The sequence below is a fragment of the Natator depressus genome, chromosome 10 (assembly GCF_965152275.1).
Source record: "Natator depressus isolate rNatDep1 chromosome 10, rNatDep2.hap1, whole genome shotgun sequence".
NCBI classification, from domain to species: Eukaryota; Metazoa; Chordata; order Testudines; family Cheloniidae; genus Natator; species Natator depressus.
The window spans coordinates 76,756,184-76,776,107 of NC_134243.1; the positions used below are offsets into that span (position 1 = coordinate 76,756,184).

Below are 19,924 nucleotides of genomic sequence, written 5' to 3' on the forward strand. Positions count from 1 at the left end.
AGACTGAAACATTTTATTTATTTATTTTTTATCTCCATTCAAATTTCCTTTGACATTTTGAAGAATGACGACCCGCTGCAATGTTGGGGGGAGCGGGCGGGGCAGGGAAGGGCTAGCGCAGGAAGGGTGGAAATGGCTCTGTTTCCTTTGGCACAGTTCGGAATGAACGCACTTCTCCTCTCTGCTTGGTTTGGCCATCTGCGCGTTCTTCAGATCCTCGTGAACGCCGGTGCCGAGATCAGCTGTGTCAACAAGGTGAGGCAGCTTCCTCATGCACCCTGATATCAGCTATTCGTTGCCAGTAGGTGACAGGGAGAGAGAGAGGAGAGGGGTAATTTCAAACTAGTCTTCTGTGTGTAATTACAGTGGGGAAAACCTGGGAGTGCTGAGAAAGCAGGAACCAGGAAATGACTAGGAAACCTGACCTTTGTAAGCACTGCGGGGCTGTCTACACTGGGGACCCTGTTGCAGGGGTTGCTTTTGAGCTTCCGCACAGAGCATGATAGTTGTACCCATACCAATGTCTTCTGAAGCATCTGTCTCATAGTTCTAATGCCATTAGTCCTCCTCTTACATGATTCCATGGCTGTCTGGGGGTGTGCGGATCTTATCATTCATTTCTGTAATATTATAAGAAGAATATACCCATGGGCTTAAATCGAGCTATAGCCCTTCCTCCTTGCCATGGGCAATAAACTCCTCCAGATCTCTCAGCAGTCAAATATGTGTAGCAAACCCAGGGGAATATGACGGTCCGTATTCTGTGCTGTATCACTGCTTTTGAGAGAAGTGATTGGGTGTCGTACCGCGACTTCACATTCCCCCACACCCAGACTCATGCCATCTGTATACATGACATTCCTGCTGAAGGAAGGTCACTTCCCAGAGGAGTGTTATAAAATTAATTCTTGTTACATTATGTCATGGTTATGGTGTTTGCACAGTCTGGCTGCTCTTGTGATGAGGGTGTGACACGCAGGAGCATCTGTAAGAGGTTGATGGTTAAAGGTTATTACCTCCTGTGACATGGCAGGGGCAGCAGCCAGCGATTCCAGTAGCTGCTGTTCCCTCTGCGATATCTGACATTCGACTCCATCCTCTCTGAAGAGGATCTGGCCTGGAGAGTGGACTTTATAGCCAAGCTGCAGGGAATTTTGGGGATTCAACCTAAATGAGTTGAAGTGGCCTTCCCAGTTTGGAGCTGTTCTAATCTCTGCTGGAAACCTTTGAAACCGGCATGTCTGTGTGTTGGGAACTTGTATTTTTATGAGAGAGGTCCACAAGCCAGTACACCCACCCTGCACAACAGAGAACACGAACCTTTTACTAACAATGAAATCAGAAGACTTGAGCCATTTTTATGGCAACTATACAAAACAGCTAGAGATAGACAGTGAGTTTATTATCGTGATGGGACAGCTTCTTTGTGATTGTACATTTTTTGCCCGGTCTATGATAAACACATGCTGTAAACCCCCCTGACTGTGTAATGCAGGGAAAGGTTTACATGGCATTAGGAAGAAACATTGCAACACTCACTACCATTATCAGCTGCTTTAGTCCCTCTCATCAGCTGTTGGTATTCTGTACTAATTTCAGAGAGGAGATACAGTATAATGGTTGGAGTGGGGGAGTAGCTGTCCAGGTTCTGTTCCTGACTCTGACTCAGTGTATGGCTGGGTAAATTACTTCATCTCTTCGCATCTAGGTTCATCTGTAAAATGGCTATAATAATTTTTGCTGCAAAGCTGCATACGGCTTTATCAGCTCAGGTTTGTATGGCACTTTGAAAGCGTAAGATGGAAGGTGCTATAGAAACGGACAATATTACAGTTGAACCTCAGAGTTACAAACACCTGGAGAATGGAGATTGTTCGTAACTCTGAAATGTTCGTAACGCTGAACAAAACATTATGGTCGTTCTTTCAAAAGTTTACAACGGAACAGTGACTTAATACAGCTTTGAAGCTTTACTATGCAGAAGAAACATGCTGCTTTCCCTTTTTTAGTAGTTTATGTTTAACACAGCACTGTACTGTATTTGCCTTTTATTTTATTTTTTGGTCTCTCCTGCTGCCTGATTGTGTACCTCCGGTTCCAAATGAGGTGTGCGGTTGACTAGTCAGCTCGTAACTCTGGGGTTCATAACTCTGAGGTCCTACTGTATTAATAAATAAGCAGATGTGTTTAAAAATTAACCTCAGTTGGGCCAGAGCACGTCAGTTCATAGGAGCAGTGAGCAGCCATCTGCAGCACATGCTGACTGAGCTGCTAGGTGGTGCCATCCAGGTTTTCTAATAGGAACAAGCTGTTAAAAAAAATCAAGCAATTCAGTTGCCGATTCAGTAAAGAAGTGTGGTTTCCTCCCTCTGCAGAACGGCAGGAACCTGCTGCACTGTGCAGCTCAGAGAGGGCACATCAAGGTGATGGAGTTCATTATGGAGGACCTGGAGGACGTGCATGTGGATAAGACAGACAAGGTAGCAAGATGCTGGACCACTTCCAGTTTTATAGGGCCTGATCTTGCTCCATTGACATTAATGGGAACATTCCCATGGACTTCAACAGGAGCAGGATCAAGTCCTCGGGGCCAGATTTTGCACTCAGATGCACACAGAGGGCAAATCTGGGTTGTGGCTTTAAGAACATAGCAGGGCTGACTCCTCATTCACACCCAGATTCTTGATACCTTTACTGATGTTAAATAACACCTCACTCTAACAATACTGCATGCCTATTAAAGTCAATGACGCCACTCATGGAGTAAGGTGCTAGACAACATGGGCAAGGGAAGCAGTGTGGCCTAGCAAACAGGACACTTGACCGTTACTGAGGAGATCAGGGTTCAATTCCCAGACCTGCCACCGGTTTGTTGGGTGACCCTGGGCAAGTCACTTCCCTCTCTGAGCCTCAGTTTCCTCATCTGTAAAATGAGGATAATGATACTGACCTCATTTGTGAAGCGCTTTGAGATCTATGGATGAAAAGTGCTATGTAGGAGCTGGAGATTATTAATATTACAGGTATCACACTCCAACCTCTGGTTCTCAAGCAAAGGCCTGCAGCAGGAGCTGAATCTTATATCCCACCAGGGCTTTGGAGCTGTGCTCTGGCTCTGCTCCAGCTCCAGGCAAAAACCCGCAGCTCCACTGCTCTGGAGCTGCTCCGCGCTCCAGCTCCTGGCTCCGCTCCAAAGCCCTGAATCCCACCTCAACGGTGATTTGACTCTGGCTCCAGTCAGTAGAGAATTCTACAGCTAACACCCTCTCTCATATGCTAGTCCCTTGGAGTTTCAATCCAGGTTCCATTAATTGAAGCCTGCTTCCCTAACATAGCTGATGCAGTGGGGCACGGGTAATAGTTTCCTTTTCTTATTACTGTATCTCCCACAGGTCTTTTACTGATTGATTGCTGCTGATGTGTTCACGGTGCAGGCCTTTTTGTCAATCTGTTAATAAAGAAAGCACTTGCATTCACAAGGCACAACTCCAGCACCACATCCTGCCCTCCTGCACACAGAACCCTCACTGATGTCAATAGCAACCCTTTCTTTCCTTACCACACAGTTCCTGTAGTGATCCATTCGCTTTGCTGCTCAGAAAAAGTGGGCTGAACGTGCAAATTACCGTTAGCCGAAACCTTTATTAAAATAAATGACTCACCAGATAATTGATGCTGCAGATCATTTTCCTTTTCTCTTTTTTAAACTGTAGTTTCCTTGTGATAAGCCTTTTACTTTCCCCTCTTCCTGTGAAATAAATATTGAGATTAACTTGCCCTTTTATTGTGCCAGATGAAACCAAAGTACACCAAAATGTTCATACCCGGGCGTGGTTCAGATCAGCTTGTTTCTATAGGATCGCCTCCAAATTTAAAACAAAAAATGTTTTGATACTGGTGATTTATATTATCACCTTTAAGTTACAGCAATAATAACTGGGGGTTGAAATACAACCAGCCTGCCAGGATATGAGTATTCACAGAGACATTATTTTTGGGCCTTTAGCAAAAATCATGGTGTTTGTGCTTTCCCAGTTTTCCACATTTCTTCTTTCTGTCTTTCTTTTTTCTTTTACCTAAAGATGGACAAGACGGCGTTTCATCTGGCTGCAGAGCATGGGAGGTTAGAAGTGGTGGAGTTCCTGATTGGGTCAGGTTGTAGTCACAGTGTTAAAGACAAGGTATGGAAAGCAAAAGCCATTGGACAGGGCCAGAGAAATGGAACCAGGGACTAGATGGCTCGAGGGACTGTTAATGGGATACGGAGCTGGGTGGCTGGCTGAAATCTAGCGCAGGTGGGTTGTGAGCATAAGCTCATCAGCTAGTCGCACAGTCGTCTGCAGTGTCTGTGCCAAGGAAATTTCCGCCCAGCTGTTTGCAGTCCAAGTACACCACCGTAGTGGTGTAGTGGGGCACGGACAGGGGTGACACGCTTCCCTGAGCTTTCTGGATGTCATAACTCTAAGGTACATTGCGATGAAGTTGCAACCTGACTCTACCAGAAAAAGCCGTCCCATTGGCTTGTCTGCAGGTAGATGGTAGGCCCCTAGTGGGGAGAAGGACACAGTGGGATTTCTATGCTTGGGCCCAGACTGAGAGAAAATGACAGATGAAAGGATCATCTGTTCAGTCACCTAGATCAAAGAATGTACATACTCCCATGATTTGCTGAACATTAGGGGCACTCCTATATTATGGTTATGGGAGATGTCTCAGTAACTAGACAGATAAAGGAGACAGAAGACATTTGCCCCATTCAGAGAAGGTCCACGAGACCAATGCACCATTGCTCTGTAGTGTGAAATCTGAGGCATTACTGACACTACAGTGATAACAAGATCCTACTGCAATGGGGGACTGATACGTGTTCCATAACAGTAATAATTCACATCACCTAGGATATAAATTTGGGAATCTGGGAGAAGCATATTATTGTTACAAAGTAATGTTCTACGTATATTAAGAGACTCCTAGACCTCCCTTTGATGCACTAAAGCATTTTCATCAGAATTTGATAGTTTTTTTTCTTAGATGATGATTAGTAGATAAGAGAATGACTACAGGAATTGCGGTCAGACGAAATCACCCTAAATATTGGTTTGCAGAGAGTTGCTTTGTCTGGGTACTTGATCATGCAGTTTATTTACACACAAAACAATGTTTATTTGCAGGAAAAGAACACAGCCCTACATTTGGCTGCTAAAAATGGGCACCCCACAGTGCTGCAGAAGATTGTGGAAATTGGACTGGGCCTAGAAGAAAAAAACATGGTGAGTGCAAAACAAACCAGACCAGAGCCTCCCTTTCATCCTTATAGGCGATCTCCCATGCCAGCTGATTTAACCAACCCTACTGGCCAGGACTGATGGGGACTGTAATGAGGTTAACCGGGGCTTGTCTGTCTCTTGGGCGGCGGGGACCCCCACTGCCTCATTAAGTTCGGGAGGAGGTCTAGCAGGGAATTAGTCCGGCCAAAGGAGTCTTCCTCCACGGCCTCTGTGAGGGCAGAAACAACACAGTTAGTTGGCAGCCCAGGTCCTAGGTCAGGGCGGGGCAATCGTGAGTCAGGTGCTCAGGCCCTCTGGCTGGGGCTGGGCAAGAACAGTATATAACCAAGGAGGCAAGGTCCTAGGTCAGGGCAATGGTAAGTCAGGTGCTCAGGCCCTCAGGCAGGGGCTGGGCAAGAACAGTTTATCCACGGCAAGCCCAGGCCCTGGGTCCAAAGGCCTGGGAGAGGGGGAGATGGCCACCCGCGAGTTGGGGTGGCAGGGGGGACGCAGGCCCTCCCACTCCACTGCATCCCAGCCCGGGGCCCTAGCAGCAGCAGAAGACCGGCTGCTCTGTCAGCGGGGATCCTGGCCGCAACACACTGACATGGGTTCTGGCAGTGCTGCAGCCAGACTAGGGTTGGCTGCCCCCGGTCTACTTCCAGAGTCCCCCTCTTGAGGGACCTGGGTTAGGGTGGTATCCTCGGGGGTTCCAGCACCATGGGTTCCTCAGGATCGCTGGTGCAGGGCAGGCTTGGCCACTCCTCCAGGTAGCTGGCCTGGGGCAGGCTCGGCCAGCCCTTGTGTCTGCCATAGGTCGCTGGGGCTTCCCAACCGGGAGATAGGCTGGAGGCGTCTGTTCTCCCCTGCGGCTGCTCTCTCAGTGAGCTCTGGGGTTGGGTCTTTATACTTCTTCTGCTACGCCTGACCCTCTAGGGGGTGAGCTCAGAACTCCCGGGCTCCGCCCACTCTGGTGTCTGGAGGGGCTCGTCTCTCTCTAGGGCAGCGGAGACCCACACCGCCTCACTACAGGGACTGTATCTCGAACAAGTTTATGTAGCTATCTGGTTTTATTTAAAATGCACTGATCCAAAGTGCTGGGCATGTGTACAGAATATCGGTGAAAGACAAAATACCTGCTGGACCAACAGCCAAGACCAAAATCCCTCATTGTGACACTTGTTTATCTTCTCACCCCTGCACATTCGGGATGCCTAAGCAGCTAATGAATTTTGTTTTAAAATAAATCTTGCTGAAACAATGTTGACTTAGTCACTGAACAAATCACCCTGCTATCTGAGATCTTTCTCTCTACAGACGAACATCGAAAGTGTCTGTGGCGGGAACATAGTTAAGGCTTTCTGGTTTTTTGAGGTTTATGCATTTCATTTCGGGTGTTTATTTTCTTAGCAATTTTTGATTTTTATGTAATGTCCAAAAATCAGGGGAGATTCAGGGTTTTCTCTTTGTATATACAGTAATATATAGTGTAATGAGTAATCTCTTTGTAATGTTCCTTAGTGCAACAACAGTACTGGTTCAAACAGCACTACGTTAAAGCACGTTAGGGACCCTTTAGTGCACACCAGCAGGGTCTCCATGGAGCAATTAATGTGCAACACATTAACATGCTTCAGAAATCATGCTCCCATCGTCTGCATTACTGCTCCATGTAGACAAGCCCTTAGATACATGGAAGCATTTCTGCTGTTTATTGGACAAACAAAAAAAAATCAGTATTGGGGATATTTTGTCAGTTAAAACCTAAAATCAGAAGACCTAAACATAGTTAAAACCCTGGATAGCAAATACTGGCTCAGTAAAGTCCTTAGCAATTGCAGGGCACGCTACTAGTTAAGTTTATCAGCGTTCCCCTTATACCCTATTTAACGCTCTCTTTGCAGAGTAAATAAGATTCTGGTAAGGTGACATTTGATACTCCCTGGGATTTGATACTCCCTGGGAGTATATGTTTTAATTATTTTATTATAGTGTGTTCTTGTCGATGCACAAAAACATCTTTAGATCACATTAAGATTGTGACCTTGTTTAATCAAAGCTAGTAAATTACAGGGTTAGGCATGGAGTCCTTTTCAAACTCACTCTTTTGTACCTAGGTAGAATTGCACTAGCTAATACGTGTGGGTAAAATCACTTTGCTTACTGACCCTGGGGCAGATGGATTAAAGAACAGTGTATTAGATATGACTGATCAGAACATTCAGAGTCCCATGCTACACGCAAACCTGCCACTGCAGTCAGTATGGAACGAAGCTGTCACTGCATTGTTGGCATGTGTGTGTTAATTTCCTTCCTTTTTCTAACTGTAGTCTGGAGGGAGAATGAATCCCTGGTCCTTAGAACCATGATTTTAACACATCAGGGGTTTGGAAGACAAGTTGCCAAAGAAGCCCAAGTTAATGAGTGGCTTCTCCCGCCCCACAGCTGTGGCTTGTCCTTCCCTATGAAACAGAGAGTGACACTTGCTTTATTAGAGGCTAACAGCCTAAGCTAGCATGCCCATGTCAAGCTTGTTCCGCTGTGTTTCCAGGAAGGTCTGACTGCTCTGCACTTGGCTGTGGAGGGAGGCCACTACGACTGCGTGACACTCCTTTTGGAAGCTGGTTGTGACGTTAATGCCCAAACCCAGGTGAGCAGGAACGGTCTGAAGAGGGTTCTGTCTCTGAGCACTTCACGTTCGTGCTACCTGTAGCAACTGTGTGGCTGGCACAGCCTTTCACACGTGGTCAGCAATGCACACACAGGGCTAATCTCCATCCACCTTCCGGAATGCTACTTCTGTTAATAAAGTATCAGTGCAGGTGGAAAAGCCATTTGCTAAAAGGCGAGGTGAAACGCATCTGAATTTTGTATCTTAGAGAAGATTCCCTCTAAATGGGTCAGTCCTGCATTCCTTGTACCTCCAAAACTCCTGATTTCACTGCAGGGCATGGGCAATCAAGGCCATTCAACTAAATCGTTGCATTCCCATGTGAAAGTGGCTATGGCTTTGGTTGTGGAGCTAGCCAGTTGAAATCTACCATCCTAGTATTGTCGCATCCTTAACTGTGTGCACTGATTTCCTCCCTTGCTCCCCAGTGGAAGGAATGCAGGGAGAACTCTTGGGGTGGCCTCTAAAACAACAGGGATCACTGGGAAGCAGAACGAACAGAGGCCCCGCTGGAAATACGTCCTTTGGCTTGATAAAAGGTCCCAACTAATATCAGCTGTATTGCTGTCTTTCTCAGAAAGCGATGACCTGCCTTCATTATGCAGCACTCCATGGCTATGAAGACATGGCCAGGGTCCTTGTTGATGCAGGACTCTACATAGATGCAGTTAATCATGTAAGTCACATTAAATGGCTTTAAGCATTGATGAACACATAGAGCCAAATTCCAGCTTTCTTTTCTTGGCAAAAAAATACGAGGCTCAATTCAACATTGCAAAAGTATGTATTGCTACGAGCCTGTATTGTGGCTAATCACAGCACTCCATTCAGCCAAGGCAAGATCTGTGTCGGGGAGAACATGTCCTCTGATCCTGGGCCCTGCCTGAGAATGCCACTGGGCAGCTCAGTTATGGAGTGCTTACCATATGGAGGGTCCCTTCATGTCGCGGGGCCAGAATTGGGTAGAAAACTGCTGCTCCCTCAGGCCACCCTGAGTCTGCGTGCACCTGTGTGTAGACTAATCACCAGCCATTGTCAAGAGAGCTGGTTCCAAGAAAGCAGAGTTGAGTTGCTAGTTGACAACAGTAGCTGCAAGCTTGTTCCCACTGACTTCAGCGGGAAGGCGGCTAAACCTAGCCATAATCATTCCCTTGCAGAACCTGGAACAATCCCGGCTGCAGTTTATACATTAAGCCAAAGGCTGCATGAATGGAAGTTAAGTTTCAGAAGTAGCCATTGTGTTCCGGCCAAGATGCCCTTCCTGTTAGGAACCGGGATGTAGGCTGTCTGGCCTAGTGGGCAGAGCAGGCATCCAGGTCAGAGAATGGAAGCGGGGGTAAGAGCCAGAGTCAACTGCCAAGTCCCAGAGCTAGGGGGTTGAGCCAGAGTCAGGACCAGTAATCAAAGATAAGGATCGGAGCTGGGGTCGGATACCAAATGCCAGAGCCAAGGGTGGAGCCAGAAGTCAGAACACGGGGGCAGAGCCAGGATTGGTAGCCAGTGGTCAGGAGCAAGGTGAAAGGGCAGGAACTGGAGAGTGGCATGGATCAGACACGGAGCAGGAGCAAGGTGGGAGCGAGGAGCTGGTCAGGAGCAGGGCTGGATAAGAATTGCAGGAGGCAGGCAAGAGCAGGAGCCAACGTGGAGGCAGCAGGAGGAAGTCTGCACAGCTGCTCAGACAGCCCACGTGGCTCACAGCGGGTATGAGCCAATCAGGCAGCTGCAGGCCTTGGGGGCTCTGATAGACCGTCCTGTGGTGATTGACTTTCCAGGTTTAACAAGGTGGTGCTTTGCTCATCTCCGTTGGTGCTGACAAGTTAGCGTCAGCAAGCCAAGGCCCCCACAGCCCCAGGATGCAGACCTACATCCTTGGATCCTTACATTCCCCCCCTACAAGCAGACTCCAGGACCCCAAGCTGTGTGTGAGCTAGAGACCCCAATGTCTTTTCCCCCTCATATGCAAATAATGCACCTTCTTTCCACAGCAACATGCATCAGCCATGCACATTGCAGTGCTGCAGAACTTTCCAGCCATTGTTAAACTCCTCATCGACGCAGAGTGCAACCTGGACATCCCGGATGAAGTAAGGCTCGGAACCCTTCCATCTCTGAGACGTGAACCACATTCACCGAGGTTTTAAATCAGCCAGTTCTGAGCAGGAGTGGGGAAAAGAACAACACTTTTAAATGTGGAAAACGTGGAAGTTCAGCTCCTGAAACATGAAAACAGCTGAATTGTTCACATTTTCCAAGCAAATGCAGGGCCTGGCCCTGCAACTGCTCTCTGTGCACGGGATTCCTGTTGAGTTCCTTGGGTGATTGAGACACAAAGTTTGCCAATTCAGCCCTTCACCTCTGAGCTGTACACAAAGAGAGAATTTCAGCACAGAAGGATATTTTGAGACAGTTAAGAATGACTGAAAATGGGGGGTAAGGTTGGATTTGGTAACACAAAAAGATCTTTATCACCCAGCATTTGATTTTAGTTATTATTCATTCTACTCTTGCAGTTATCTCAATGCACGCTTGCTTGCTTCATGCCTGCATCAAATTGCCACATTATTTTGTTTGGTTTCTTTTAAATTTCCTGGGATTTTCCAGAAGTCCTTCAGTATGAAAAGAAAAAAATCACTACAGGGGTATTCATATTGACCTGTGGCCTTACGTGCCATAGAATGTTGATGGGAGAATTACATGGACGTTGAATGGGCATGAGGGAGCACGGAACATGCTCCTCTGTACACACTTAGCCTTGTTTCCCAGTACTATTATAAATGGCCATGTTTCTTCCCATCATTCCTGGCCAGCATTTCCTCCCAGGTATTTCATCTTGCTTCTGCTCTCTTTTTACACAGAGGCAGCAGACACCACTTCATATTGCTGCAGAACACGGGAGACAAGACATAGCTGAGATGATTCTCATAGCAGGAGTTAACTTGAAGTTAATTGATAAGGTAAACATCCTTAGGGATGGGGTAGATGCGTGGGGATTGGGAGGAAAGCCATGTTTTGTTTGATCTCAGCCCATGAGTAAAAGTGACAGTGTTCTTAACATACTAACATTTTCACGGCGTAAACAGTTAAAATAATGCTTTTTGGGGAGGGAGCAGAGGGTGTTGAATTTTTGAAGGGGATGTGAATGAGTCTTAGAAAAGTACAGGGTAGTTCACGCTTTGCTATGCAAAGTTCTCAGACCCGACTCCTGCTCCTGCCACATATCTTCACTTATAACTGAACAATGTTCTTCTGTAACAATCATAAATAACAGGGTATTGGGATTATAGTGCAAAGAAACATTTTAATGGGTAAAAAAAATAAAAGATCCAGTGTGTGTAGATCTGAAATACCCAGCATTCAGTGCTCTGCTTGCTGGGGAGAAAAAAGAAACCCCAGAACTCCAATTAACTAAAAGAATTTTAAGACGACCTGGCAAATTCTGTTCTTTGTTCTGAGAGTGTAGCTGGACATATTTGCATGTGTAGGAAGAAAACTCAAGAGCATTCAGCCACAGGTTAATATCAGAGCTACAATTCGCTATAAAGTTAAACAACAGCAGGTTTTATAAACAAAGACCAAATCCAATGACTTAGCCTTAGGTACAGAACCGAAATAACTGTTTGTTGTTGCCACCATCTGGCAGCTCTTGGAACTAGAGCAGTGGTGCTCAACCTTTCCAGACTACTGTACCCCTTTCAGGAGTCTGATTTGTCTTGGGAACCTCCAAACTTAAAAACTACTTGCTTACAAAACCAGACATAAAAATACAAAAGTGTCACAGCAAACCATGACTGAAACATTGCTGGTGTTCTCATTTTTACCATATAATTATAAAATAAATCAATTGGAATATAAATATTGTACTTACATTTCAGTGTATCGTACATAGAGCCGTGTAAACAAGTCATTGTCTGTATGAAATGTTAGTTTGTACTGACTTCGCTAGTGCTTTTTAAGTAGCCTGTTATAAAACTAGGTAAATATCTAGATGAGTTGATGTACCACCTGGAAGACCTCTGCGTACCCCCAGGGGTACACGTCTCCCTGGTTGAGACCCACTGAACTGGAGGAAGACACTGCACAGAGAAAACGTGCTTGCTATATTGAGGACATTTTATCCTCGGTACAAAGTGAGAACTCTTCATTACCAAAAAGCCAACCCCAACACAGAATTCCTCTCCTGGTATGCTGCATTTATTTCTGATAACTGATAACTGATAGATAGATAGGAATGGGACTGGAATACATATCTATCTATCTATCTATGCACACACAGAGTTCATGCAACATACTGTTCATACATTAATAGTCAAACTGACCTGTGTCGTTTTCTAGGAGATGGTTTCTGTTCATACACGAATTGCGGAACTTTGTGGGATTACACAGATCAGTTCCGATTCATACACCTCAATGAATCTGTTGAACAAAGGGCCATAGTTTGTCTCAGACTTAACACGTAGTACTGGATTGTGCCTTCGGAGACACGGGTGCAAGCGTTCGTTACTCCGTGAATGTCTGTAAAGTGCTTTGAAGCCCCCTATTCTCTCAGTGGTGAGATCACAGACATTTCGGGCCAAGTTGTGGTTGCTCCTGCCTGCGGGGGAGAGGGCACGCAGAGAGGGCATGGTTGCTGTCGGAGAGAGGCATAGGGAACCTGGATCTGGGCGGAGCACAAGGCAATTAGCAAAGCTACCACTGGGCTCCCAGAGCGGAAGAGAAGGTGAGCATTGAGTGGCATTCAGCACTTAGAGTGACCAGCTGGGTTTGGAGAGTGGCTAGAGCCTGCCCCCTGCACTTAGTGCTCAGTGGTGCAGCAAGTGCCATTTTGAGACTCCCTCTCGCACCCCGTGGAGGCACTAGGCTTGCAAGGCACCCAAATCTATCTTGCCTATATAAATGTTGCTGATCCCCTTAGTTTGGCTTCTGTAAACCCTGCTCCTGTAACAGGTAAAAATAATTCTGCTTTATCCTCTTAAAGAGCTGGGAATAAAGTAATGGCGGATCACATTTGTCTAGCACCAATAGTAAGTGGGGTGTTTCAGCTCCCACGTATGATGGAAGCTCCATAATCACTGCAGATTGATGAAATGGAAGGATGGTCCAGTGGTTAACGTGCTGGCCTAGGACATGCGTTCAAGTCCCAGCTCCACCCCAGACTTCTTGTGTAACCTCTGAGACATCACTTGTGTCTCTCTGGGCCTCAGTTTCCTATCTGTAAACTGGGGATAATAGCATAATCCCTACATTCAAGACTGGGAGGTGCTCAAAGACTATGGTGTCAGGGGGGTCTGATTAGTCTCTTAAAGAGACAAATGGCAAATATATATTTTGGGCACAATATATTTTTTTTTTAAATCCCCTCAATTTCAGCAAGGAAAAACATCCCTGGATGTAGCTGCCCGGGGCAACCATATCAACTTGGCGGACATGATTATCAAAGCGGATCGATTTTACAAATGGGAGAAGGTAGGCATCATACACTGAGCCGAGTATCCTGAAAAGCATCCTTTCTACGGAGACAATTCTCTGTGCTCACCGGTACGAGGGGAAGAGAAATGCAGAAGATCCCATGGCAAACAGCTCTCTGTTTTCACTGCCCCGTTAGAAAAAACAAACAACAAAGCAGCCCACAACTGTACCAAAGACTTTGCTTATTAATATAGGAGTCCCTGCTGTTAAATATCCCAGGCTGCACTGGGAGGAAGGGAAGCTGGATTTTCAGAGATATTTAGTTACCAAAAAGTTCCAGATTGGTGCCTAGTGGGAGTTTATAAAGCACCTAAGCAGGTCACGCATCTAGCCCCCATTGAAAGTCAAAGGGAGTTAGACACTGTCACAACTCCCAGTCAAGCGCCTCCTCTTTGCCACTCACCAGACTGCTGTGAGGGGATCCAGCCAGTGAATCCCCCGATGTTTTAAGCCTCTGGAGTCTGAATAGATCCCATGCACTGTTCCTATCTTGGGGCCCCTAGACATGCTCTTGGTATCATCTACCTAGCAGCCCCTCCTAAGAGCTCAGACCTCGCAGTCCAACTGCTTAGTCCCTGGAACCAATGCTGACCCCCCAAGATACGCTCATAGCTTAACACCTTCTTCCAAAACTCCTGCTGCGTGAGTATTCTGGCTATAATTTACTGCTCCCAGGGGCACGTGCTAGGTGTAGCAGATAACGTACAGACACTCTGCACAGGATCCTAACACATTATTGCTCTTTCTTTAATAGCACGAGACACACAAAGTTCTAAAAAAAAATAAATAAATCCTACCAGGAATGCCCTGGAGTCTCCAGGAATTAAAGATGAATCTTCAATTAAAGATTGTCATGTGATGAAACCTCCAAAACTACGTCCATCCAAAATCAGCAAACCTAGCACCTTCTTACCTCAGTTCCCGCACCACTCCAAAGTCTTCTGGGGGATCGGGCGTCTGGGGTCACCCCCAGCGTCTTCCTGTTGCAGTGCACGGCTTGGGTTCAGAAACACAGAGCCTTCTCCCCCACCTCACTTCTTCTCTCTTTGCCAGTCCATCCCCTTCCTTCTACCTGCCCAAAACTTCCTGTCCGTCTCCCCTCCACCCCCCATGAGTTATAACTGCCTGCTTTGTCAGCCCTGTCTCCAAGCTGGAGAATTTCAGCTCTCTCCACTCCCCGACTTCCTTCAGACCCGAGGAAGAAGTATCATTCTCCCAACTCAGACAAACCCATTGGCCCAAGGTGCTTCACTCTGAGTAGACCATAGCTGAGTTCTAATGGCCCAACATTGTCCCTTTCCGGGAGGTAGGCTTGTCAGCATGGTAGATACACACTGACAGAGGGGCATTCCTGATACCGCAGCTTTCACAGCAACACGATATTATCAGCCAGAGTTCTTAAATTGTAAATAGGTTTCCCAGATCACCCTCCCAAGCAGCACCTAACTTGTTTAGGCCTTCTTATAAATCCCAGCAGGAGTTCTTGGAGGATGGTCTTGTAGTGAAGGCCTAGAGCCAGGCTATTGGATTCTATTCCAGGCCCTTAGACAGGCTACCTGTGTGGCCTTGGGCAGGCACTTCCTCCATCACAGGCAGTTGTGAGCTTTCATTCATGTTGCTGAAGCACGTTATTCAAGAGCGTCAGACGGAAGGCGCTGTAGAAATGCAAATTGTTACCTACATGGGCTTCTGTAGCCAGGATGCCATTAACAAGATTTATTAACCCACAGAATTGGGCCAGGATGAAACAGGACAGTTAGTAAAACAGAAACGTGCTGTGTCAGAATGAACTTAAGCTGCCCCAGGGGCAAGGCTGTCGGATATTACAGACCGGCCATTACAAACAAAAGCATGGTGAGTCTATTGCTGGAAGAGCACATGGGCGTTTTAGTCCAGGAAATGTTACTAAGGATGATGCTACTGCTAACAACCCAGTGTTAGTTTCCTGTTGTCATCAGAACATCAGCCTGTGGAACATTATAGCCTATAATCAGGTAATGCGAACAGAGGGCATAGTTCAGCACAGCACTGCTAGCAGGAAAGTTAAATTGCTTTTTGGAAGTGAAGGGATTCATTGATCAGGATTGTGATATTGTGGGGGTGGGAGTGTTCTCTGACCCTAAAAGAAATGTGAAGCCTCACACTGACACTCCTATTTTAACATCGTAGGACAGTCTCAACAGTGACTCTGACTCCTGGGTGGCAAAACACTTAACCTTTAAACAAGATCACAGGCTGGAAACGCAGCACATTCGCTCAGTGATGTGGAGATTAGCTACTAAATACCTCAAACCCAATGAATGGAAGAAGCTTGCACATTACTGGAAATTCACAGATGCACATATCAGAGCCATTGAGCAGCAGTGGGCAGGTATAAATCAGATGGCCTCTCATCTACACCAAGCATTTCCATCCCTTTAATCTATATATTGCTAGTAGATAATTCTCCAGCAGTGGCACTGGGCCACATGCTAAGGAAGCCACCTGGTTCAGATGGAGCAGCCACAAGATTGCGTTTGAAATGCTTTATAAAATAAATACGAAAATGTGTACTCACCTGAAAATGGCTAGTAGGACAGTTCACAGCTCCTAAACAAGGGGCCTGCTTCCTCTCCCTGGCTGCTAGAGAGACAGCCCAAGCATAGGAGTCCTTGTCCCTAAAGGGAAACTTGATTGCTGTAACTGACAAAGCAAGAGAGGTCTGAACACCTTTCTACAGAGAGAGGGCATTTTCAGGCAAGCGGATAAACATTCCTTACTGTTCTGCACAGGGAGACCACAGACTTTCAACAGAGAGATTTTATTAGTGGTGGCCTGGTCTTAAGGGGAGCCAGCTTCCACCAAAGACCCTGGCCCCACTGGGCCGGTTTGTCCTTGGCTTGCCCCTCTGGTAATTAGGAGTAGACCTAGAGAAAAGCATTTGGAGGGCCACCAAAGAGAAACCTGCACTGCAACCCCAGCAATGTATGCCTGCCCTCCCAGGGAACAGGCAGTGTTCATTTTCCCTTTTGGCTCAGCACATGGAGAACTATGGGGGCAGTTAGAAGGGTATGTCAGGACAGACTGCATTCTGAGCTTGGAAATATCCCTGTTTGCACAAATCACAGCTCTGAGTGGAAGCATGGAAGAGCCTAAAGAGTCATACATTTGAACAAAACATACTCTGCCAAATTCAGTCATTTACTTGCAGATGGCTTTCAGAAAACTTCCAGTTCAAGGGCCTGGGTTGCCATAAATAATTATGTGAAGTCACACCCCACCCCCCCTTTTTTTTTTTGCAGCCTATTCCATTAAATCTTTGACATTACTTTGGATGTGGTACCAAGACTTTTAAGGGGCCAGATTTCTTGTTGAAGCCAACCTATTTTGACCCAATCCTTTCAGCTAACCACAATTTCATTCACTTTCCCCTGAGGTCCGGGCCTTGTTTCCTACTCCTGTTTTGCCAGGGAGCAGCAGTTGTGGATTAAGAGTGTAAGCAAAGACAAAGGTGCTCTGAAATTCACACTATGAAGGTTACAAGAATGTCACTGCTGAGATATTTTCAGACAAGATGTAAGCATGACCCATTAAAAGAGACATAAATTTGTCCCATCAGTAAGAGACTGTAACCCTTAGTGTGCCCAGATAGATTAGGCCAATAGATCAGAGTAGAGACCATTCTCTTTCCTGCAACTTTGTTCTCTCTTAGAAACCTTCTAAATACCTGTGCAGCTTTTGAGCTGTCCTTCCAGGAGAGCAGGGAATGCTGCCAGGGCAGCAGTTAAGATGCATCCCCTCCTGCAGAGCCAGACATAGAACAGTGCAGAAAGGGGGAGACAGGGCTCTGGTTTCAGGGACCTGAGAAAGTTATTCAGCAAAATAGCAGAACATGAAGTACTTACACCTACAAAATGCAGACTGAATCAAAGCTACGGTAGCACCAACCCATTCTGTCCCGGCCGACAGCAGAACCAGTGTGTTACCTGGTGTGAGTGCAGGCAGCTGAGAGTCCAAATGGTTTAAGAAGTTGGAGTTGCTGTTTAAAGAGCAGGTTTGTTTAATTTCCATCTCGGATCGCTTCAATTAAAAAAAAAAGTAGCGTGGCTGGGCAGCAAATAGGGCCAAATTTACCCTCACATCCATTCACTCAATTCCCACCACCGCTGAAGGGAGTTCCACGGGTATCACACCAGAACTGGACGCAGTCTACAGCCACCATGCAAAGTGAAATACGGTTTCATCCATGTATCATTCTTACCAGGTACTAAAAGCTACAGGGAGCATGGCCACAGAATGTTGCTTATTTGGCTTCATGGTGTGATCATGGCAGGAGAAAATCCAATCAAAGGACTATACGAAGGCCTGGTGGGGATTTGTAGAAGAGACTTAGCAGGTAACAATCAGTCACTTTCCTTTTCCTTTGAGTAATACAAGCTTAGCACCATTTGAATTAACCTTTTAATACATCTATATTTAATTTCTATAGCTGTTGCGTAATGTAAGTACAGCCAGTCCTTTTTCTAAATACAGAGTCTTAAGCTATTAACATCCTCAAAGTCCTCAGGAAGTTGTCTTTTCCCCCCCTTGTTTTTATGAAGTATGCACATTTATACATACTGCTGGGCTGTTTCTCCTGCCGCTTTGTATCTCCCATTCGCCAGAAGCATTTACTAGAGCAAAAATACCCACACCCAGACACGTAGAACCTCCTTTAAGTAACTAGGATTAAAAACCAGACTGAGTAGACAACCCTCAGGAGTAAAATTAAAAAAAAAAAAAAATCAGCACTGATGTTAAGCTGCCACTCAGCACAAAGGTACAAGTGATATTTCTCATTCCGCTTCCCCTAATGGGTGAGAGGAAAAACACCTGTGATGTTTGTTTTACAGAAAGCATTAGGAAAAAGGCAAATGCAGAATCCACTTCTCCAAGGAAGTGTACAGCAATGTAACAACTGAAGGGGAAATGACTGTACGATGCTGCCTCAGCTGGTTTCCCCCTAGAACCACAGCGATTGAACCGGAATCATTGAACTATTCACTAAAAAGTGGCCATAAAACTTTTAAGGGCTTCTTGTCATGACAAGTGGCATTTCTGCTGCTTCCACTTGAGTTCAGGTAAACGACGAGACACATCAGCACATGCTAATAATTTTAAAACATCTTTATACAAGTGTGGGGTTTATTTGCTGTTGCATAGATGCTGGTGACTATAATACAAGCTAGGTGAAGTCTCATTTGTGATACTGTGACTACATTTCAATCAGGACTGTGATATTTTCTTACTGTAATTTGTTTACATCTCATTTTTGTATGTATAATTTTTTTAATTTTTTTTTTTTTAAATAAGTTACAAAGGGGAGAACCTTTCTATTTAACATGTAGTAAGTTGTGTTCTTTACCCAAACCTCTTCAGTTTTTGTCTGTGTCACTTGTGGTTTATTGTTGGAGGAATGCTCAATTGTTTAGCTGCTGGTGTCGATACATTTGTTGTGGGGTGGGGAGGGGTGGTTGGGGGGGATGTTATCTGGACTGTATGAAAAATAGGGATCAGGTTTTGGATCCCAAAGCCTCAGTTTCTCATTAGCTGGCATTTGAAAGGCTACAAATTCCATAGTGCTGTGCAATTGAATGTTTGTTATTTAGAATCTGCCCTTTCCAAGGTTAAAGTCATACTATAGATTTGAGCCATCTTCACACAAATACACAATTTAGGGAAACCAAAATACAGTTTTGTTAGAGAGTCAATACTTTTCCAATTCATTTTACCTTATATAGATGAACCACTTACTTTTTGCGCTCTAAAAGTGCACAACTCAAAAGCGAGGGGGATTTGAAGATTCAGTTCCCCTCCCTGGCACATAAACATCTGCATATTCCCTAAAGGGAAAAATGTCAGCATATATGCTAACATGTTATCGCCACACAGGTAGCCTTGCCTTGAGTGCCAGTACATGGTTTACTCGATTTCGGTACAGAAGAGAGTCACCTGTTATTTATACCAACCCTCACAAAGAGCACACTTTTCTTAAGAAACACTCAGCAATTTCTCATGTGAAGTTTTGTATTTTTTACAGTGTTTAAGGGGGAAATAAAATCTGTTCTCCAATAAACGAGAATATTTTTCCTGTAAGGTGATGGGTGATTTCTTTCTCAGTTCAATCTGTGTTTTATAAAATACTTTTTAAAATTCACATCCACATGCTGAAAACACTCTTATCCAACACAAGTAAATCGGAATTCACTATGATTCAAGCGGTTTTACTATTCAAGAAACACCCTTAAAGAAAATCTAAGCAGAATTTAACATCCTTCAACAGACCTTTTCTGATGGTAGCTCTACACTTTGATGCTATTTACATCCACATGCAGCTCTGAAAGATCATGTTAAGCTACAGTAATTCTATTTAGTCAATTAGAAAAAAGCCACTTGTTGAAATTGAAGTTTTATTGAAAACCATTGTTACAGCTAGCAAGAAAGTTAAAAAATGGTAATGCTTTATATTTCAGGTAGAAATAAAGTAACTAACTTGCAACAC

General features: G+C 45.3%; 1 protein-coding gene across 3 annotated transcripts in view; it reads left to right on the top strand.

The window, feature by feature from the left end:
• ANKDD1A (ankyrin repeat and death domain containing 1A) overlaps positions 1 to 18,851 on the top strand; it is a 30,995-nt gene extending 12,144 nt beyond the window's left edge. Inside the window, exons 4-15 of one of the 3 annotated variants that reach the window (XM_074966557.1) lie at positions 214 to 255; positions 2,376 to 2,480; positions 4,083 to 4,181; positions 5,172 to 5,270; positions 7,819 to 7,917; positions 8,516 to 8,614; positions 9,924 to 10,022; positions 10,794 to 10,892; positions 13,306 to 13,401; positions 15,574 to 15,775; positions 17,648 to 17,779; positions 18,276 to 18,851. In XM_074966557.1, coding sequence (XP_074822658.1) covers positions 214 to 255; positions 2,376 to 2,480; positions 4,083 to 4,181; positions 5,172 to 5,270; positions 7,819 to 7,917; positions 8,516 to 8,614; positions 9,924 to 10,022; positions 10,794 to 10,892; positions 13,306 to 13,401; positions 15,574 to 15,775; positions 17,648 to 17,779; positions 18,276 to 18,337 — 1,233 coding nt within the window. In that variant the 3' untranslated portion in view covers positions 18,338 to 18,851. Of the gene's footprint in view, positions 1 to 156; positions 256 to 2,375; positions 2,481 to 4,082; positions 4,182 to 5,171; positions 5,271 to 7,818; positions 7,918 to 8,515; positions 8,615 to 9,923; positions 10,023 to 10,793; positions 10,893 to 13,305; positions 13,402 to 15,573; positions 15,776 to 17,647; positions 17,780 to 18,275 lie in introns of all 3 variants that reach the window. The other 2 variants (XM_074966556.1, XM_074966558.1) reach the window with 2 other exon arrangements.
• Positions 18,852 to 19,924: the final 1,073 nt, after the last annotated feature.